The sequence below is a fragment of the Quercus suber genome, unplaced genomic scaffold, assembly GCF_002906115.3.
Source record: "Quercus suber isolate HL8 unplaced genomic scaffold, Cork oak 2.0 scaffold_32, whole genome shotgun sequence".
Classification (NCBI taxonomy): Eukaryota; Viridiplantae; Streptophyta; class Magnoliopsida; order Fagales; family Fagaceae; genus Quercus; species Quercus suber.
Window position 1 is genome coordinate 479,838 of NW_027069497.1, and position 6,097 is coordinate 485,934.

A 6,097-nucleotide genomic window follows, 5' to 3' on the forward strand; every position below is an offset into this window, starting at 1 on the left:
AAACTACCTATTTCACTTTGGTTGTATATGATTTTACTGCCATTGAAAGTTAAATTTTATTCACTTATTGGATAGTACCAGTGTACCACTACGTAGTGCTGAATTTTCTCTCCTCATTGTGCTTGTGGTGCTATAGCTAGAAAGTCCTGATCACTTTGGCCTTAACTAGATTTTAGATATTGGTGTCATCAGATTAAAAAGAGTCAATTCTTGATTTAATCAGCAAAGGATTATTAGCTCTGTAATTTAGCATAAGACTTACAAGGGTATAGGATGTAACATTATTCATGCATCCCCAAGCTTGTGAATATTGATTATATTCTCTTCTCCCTTGTTCATATTCCTCTACTCTTCCCCCACCCACCACCACCACCACCGCCCCCGGGGGGTGTGTGTGTGTGTCTGTCCAACAAACCCTTGTTAAATAGTAATTTCCTATAAACACCACCCCAAAATCATTTTCTTCTTTCCCAAAGAACATATATGTATATCCCAAAGCCAAAAAAAAGTGGCAAATGGTTACGTACAGCAACTGCTCATAGATTAGAGGGAGCAATAAATTTAATCTAATGAGTACTAAAACCAGCAGGTTCTCCAAGTTCTTCCACCTCTTTTGCCAGTTCTTCCACCTTTTTCACCATCTCCATCAATAAGAATATAAAGGTTGCTATTGTATATCCTTCACCATTCTCTATAGTTGCTAGCTTTGAGGGAGAAATGACCAAGCTCAGCTCTAGTCTCTTTGACTTCAACTTTGGCACTATTTTCTCTGCATCGCATACTCTCATTTTCAAGATACTCTCTCCAAGCTCTCTTAGAGTACTTGCAAGTAATGAGACAACTGCTTCGCATGGTTCTTTGAACAAGTGTCTCAGAGTTGTCGAGGGCTAATAACACAATTCAAATAAAAGAAATAAGTGATTTTTCAATGATATTAGTTGTAGTGATATTAAGGATATTGCAAAAATTTCTACGTAATCAATGTATATATATATATATATAAGTAGAGGCTTCATATGAGAAAGTAGGAGGTTCTGCCAAATAGCATATTCTATATAAAGAGAATTGAAGTATTCTCAAGTGTTACATCAAAGATAAGAATAAATTAAATATTAACTTTTTATTTTATTTTGGTTAATTGTTTTAAGATTTTTCTAATTAAAAAATAAATATTTTTTGTATTATTTGGTTTAATATTTCAAGACTTTTTATCTCTCATACATACATACAAAACTTTGCATTTTAATGCATCATTTTCATCTTTTGCACTTCTACCCCTTTATATATATCTATCCATAGTCCTTCATGTCATACCATGTCAAATACACATAGACAAAAAATGATGTCATTTACATTCAATCTTTTGACGACACCTATCCAGCTCTAACATTGTTGTTTCATCTAATCCTAACCCATATGAGTTGGCTACAACCAAGGAAGGGAGACTTGAATTTTAAATTGAGTAACAACAGCAATTACAATTTTGATATTAAAGTCGTAGATGTGATTAACTGTGAGTGCTTGAAATGTGTATTTTGTTTTAAAATTAAGGAGAAAGAGAAATACACTTTCTATATCAACTTTTATTCTATAATATTCCTCCAAAGTTTTTTTTTTTTTTTTTTCTCATTACTTCAATTGAATAATTATAAAGAATATGTGTATACAATTTATAATTATTACTTTTTATGATGAACTCATTACTAATAAAGTTCTATAACAATTATGCTATAATACATATACAACATTCTCCATGCATCACATGGATAACTTACTAATTCTTATAAACATTCTCTGTGTATCATATGAGTGTTTTATCTTACATAAAATATTACAATATTATCCGTGCATCACATGAATAACTTACTAGTTCTTATAAATTGATATGTCATCAATTACCAAAAAAAAATTATGATATTAATTTATTATGGTATTGAAGTAATATAAATTGTATTCATTATCACATCAATTTATAAACTTATTATACTTTAATTGATAGTAATTTTATCAATTTCCTATAAGTTATTGTGCTAGACCTTTATTGGTTAATTGACTACTATAAGAGCAAATGAATTGAATTATGTACCTGTCTAGGAGATTGAAGACAACCTTCCATTGAAATGATGGTTGCTGCCAGCTCTCTAAGATGCTCTCCCACCTGCAGATATCTTCCCCAAGGGTAGCGAAGCCCAAATTTTCCACGCCATGGCTCCCATTTTGCAAAATTTGCCTAAAATTAAAATACAGTAGAACTTTCTGAGCATCCTTTTCCCATTTCTTGATAAGATTTATATAAACAAAGATGACAATTATCAATTTTCAAGGAGAGAAAGAACTTAAAAGAACATTAAGAGACTCTGTATGTCTGAGCTTAAAGCAACATTCAGCTAACTTTAGGTCATTCAAGTTCCACGATTAATAGTTAGTAAGCATGTCTCTCTTTCTAAGGATAAGGTATATCTTGCATCATTGCTTTCGCAAAATCACTGATTTATATCATATTATCTAGTAGCTTAGAAAACATGCATGTTTAATAGTAATGAACTTTTATGGTGTTTTAGAGGATTAGCTAATTGATAACTTATTGGTATATGATAATTTGAGTCAGAAGAAGAAATATCATACCAATGACTCATCCTTCGACTTGGAGTATAAGACAGATTTGCAACTACTAGAATTTTTGGCACTGGGCTGACTTTCTTTTTCATTCACAATACCGAAGTATTCTTCCATGCATCCTGCAAGAAACAACATAAATTTTATAAGACTAACTGACAACGTGGTTTACGACTCCGTTTGGATACAATTTATTGTTACTGAAAATTGATTGTTACTGAAAATACTGTAACAAAATAATTTTTAAATTTATAAATAGTACCATGAGACCTATTTTTAATATTTTTTTAAAATAAAGTATGAACCGTATGTAAACAGTATCAGTATCAGAAATAGTGCGTGAACAGTTTTTTTTTTTTTTTCTACACAGTAAATTCAGTTCACTAAACGCGTGAAAGCAAAAAAAAAAAAAAAAAAAAAAAAAAGACTGAAATCGCAACGCCAGGAAACGCGTGATCCAAAGATTCCAAACCAACACTATATATATATATGTTCAATTTTGCTTTAATAAAGAAGCTTACCTTCAATAGATCGCGCGAGGTCTTCAAATTTGGATGCTATAGAGTCATGAAGTTCATCACTAGCCCATATTGGGAAGATGAGCAAGCTTATGAAAATGCAGATGGAAAAACCCATCCCGATTGTTAAGAGTCGTTCGCGTGCTATTTGCAAGACCTTTACAGCACGTACACCCGATACCACAACTAGATTGAAGGTGAGGATGAAAATCAAGGCCCCGTAGTCATATCTCTTCTTAATTCTTGGGACTAATCGTGCATATGTTGCTGCTGCAGCTGAAAAAATGAGAATAGAGTTATTAAGAAATAGGTTTGATTATGAAGATTAAAGACCTAGGCTACTATGCATATATAGTGGTCATGTTGAGGCTAACAATATATATATGCACGACGTTTAGGTTCTTTGATAACTAATTTAAGCTTTGGTATATTTTGCATGATCTCATATTTGATCTGTCATTACACTTTAAAAAGGTTGAAGTGTTAATTTAGTTATTAACTTTTACCTTTCAGTGAAAGGAAAGCCATTGCCTTTTGCCTAATGAAGTGAATGAATATATGCACTTCTCCTAGGATTATTGCTGTCATGACCAACTAAGCAATGTATACATGGTTCCCTTCTCATATATAATAATAATAATAAGATCTTTATGTTATAAACTAATAAACAGGATGACCTCTATAGTAAAAAGCTGCACTGTAGAATGCCACTTCAGAATCCCACCACAAACTAATAAGCTTCTTTCTCTTTCATTGCTAAGGCATGCACCATCAACAACTGATAACTTATTAAGAAAAAAGTAATTAATTTTTTAGCTTAAAAATTTTGATGGAACACACATAGATAGAGAACTTGGACACATAAGTGACAAACTAACTATACTCCATTACTATATCAATGGCATTTTTTTCGACTTTTTTTAATCTTTCTGTTTATAAGAACTAAGTGAACGTTTGTGTGACACAATTCCCTCATGAAGAAGAACTTGTACTCGAATTCCCTTCCCCATATATCATAAGCCAAAAAAAAAAAAAAAAAAAAAAGTAAACTATGTGCTACTATTAATAATAACCACATTGATAAGCTATCACTTACCAAAAATAAAAACAGAAATGCCAACAACAATGGCGTGACCAATCTTCCCACCAACTTCTTGAGCTAAAGCTGCTGCTAAACACCCTAGCCCACCTCCTAATATGGTTCCCATTCCACGGTTCAAACCCTTGCTTAGTGTAGCACCTGCAATATTATACAAAGGCAGCAAAAAAAAAAAAGAAATTTGAAGAATAGGGACTTTTTTTAGGGACCATATATATTAGAATATAAATCCATAACAATATGAATGATAAACAAACAAACCTGCATAGAACTCAAAGATGACCACAACAGTCATTATAGCCCACATGGCATTATCTCCAACTTGAACATAAATAGGATCCAAGAGGAAAAGAAGTGAAACCAAAACAAGGGCAACTCCAACTTTGGTACTGTGAATAACTCTTCTCATGTCATGCTTAGTTTTCTTTTCTCTAAGGTAGGAAACAATGGGAGGAAGAGAAAATTGGATCTTCTTATTGTTTTCTCTTAGATAGGAAATAATGGGTTGAAGAGAAAATTGAAATTTCTTCTTCTCTTTAATAGTAACTCCAACTCCCTCTCCATCTGGAATATCTATCACAGCTGAGCCCATATTGGTGATGAACACTAAACTCTCTTTGTTCTTTCCTCTTCTGACTTGAATTGAGCTTCACTTTCTTGTTGAGAAGTTTGAGTTGGAGTGAAAGAGAAACCATCTATATTTATACACATGGCAAACCATGAGAATGCATGTCAAATTAGTGGGTAGATGATTAGCTTTAGCTAGCAACAGTTGAAACCCGAAAGTGGAAATAGGGCCTATGCACTTGAAGCCAAATACATGGTCTATTGAAATGAGGCATGAAAAACCACATGTAAGACTGCATTTTATTTCAGTGGGGACACAATAATTTGAACTTAGTGACTCTAGTGGAACACGCTTGCACGGCACGACGGTTCCTTATCATACATGTATTGTTTTGTTTGTGGAGCTTAGTCTTTTCACAACACTACCTCTATATGCAATTCCAAATGCATGCCCACCGTAGAGAGAAATGCATATTCAGCAAGGGCAGAGAGGTGGTGTACTATAGTCTATAATGCATGCTAGTTCTTCAGGTAGGGTTTCCAATTATATATCCCACTTCTTTTTTCTTCTAAGTAATATATGGTATTCATATATCCCAATACATACATATATATACATACATATTGGTTAGTAGTAGTAGTACTATATCGCACTATATACCGTACTATACGACCTTTAATTCATTTATATTGCTTGTAGACTAGAGACACCATACGATATATACCCCCGACAAAATTAGTCTTTCACCAAACTTATCAATTATTATTTTCAATGTTTGTGTGGCTGCAAAACTTGTTGACAAAAGTACCAAGTGCCAAGTTCAATAGACGATCATTTATATATGACCCTTAATTCATTCATGCCAATTTATTCGCGCCTGCTTCTTATGCATGTATGTTTCACTGGGAATAAAGAATACAAGTAATATTAAGGATATATATATTAATTAATTTCATTGATATATGTAATACCAATGAAATCTATTGTCATTTCAATTTATGTATCTTTTATAATAAAATTGATACTAGGTTCTAGTAGTAGTAGTAGTAGTAGTAGTATTAAACTAGTTTCATTTCATAAATATGCAGTATATATGTACGGAGTTAAATGAAATATACGGTAGGAAAGCATGCATAAATGTACACGTTGTGATTCTGAGAGATTACCTCGGGTGTTTATATTTACTATTAGACAATTGTTATATCCGTACTTGAAAATACATATTTAAAAAAGAGGGGGTTGAAAAATGAGTCGGGTGCATTATAATAAGATAAAAAGGCTTAGCCAGCTACTAAT

The 6,097-nt window shown here is 32.5% G+C and overlaps 1 protein-coding gene across 1 annotated transcript; it reads right to left on the bottom strand.

Annotated features, from left to right (window-relative positions):
• Positions 1–412: 412 nt before the first annotated feature.
• LOC111985411 (aluminum-activated malate transporter 13) lies at positions 413–4,903 on the bottom strand. Its single transcript, XM_024017055.2, has 6 exons — positions 4,495–4,903; positions 4,231–4,374; positions 3,138–3,410; positions 2,626–2,738; positions 2,087–2,230; positions 413–887 (listed from the first exon to the last, which is right to left on the bottom strand). Exons 1-6 carry the CDS (start codon positions 4,823–4,825, stop codon positions 567–569), a joined length of 1,326 nt encoding a protein of 441 aa, XP_023872823.2. The 5' UTR covers positions 4,826–4,903; the 3' UTR covers positions 413–566.
• Between the last annotated feature and the right edge of the window lie 1,194 nt (positions 4,904–6,097).

Coding starts and splice junctions, on each gene's coding strand:
- LOC111985411 (XM_024017055.2), bottom strand. CDS start 4,825: ATGGGCTCAGCTGTGATAGATATTCCAGATGGAGAGGGAGTTGGAGTT. Junction 3,411..4,230: donor CATTTCTGTTTTTATTTTTG/GTAAGTGATAGC, acceptor TCATTTTTTCAG/CTGCAGCAGCAACATATGCA. Junction 888..2,086: donor GTCTTCAATCTCCTAGACAG/GTACATAATTCA, acceptor TTGTGTTATTAG/CCCTCGACAACTCTGAGACA.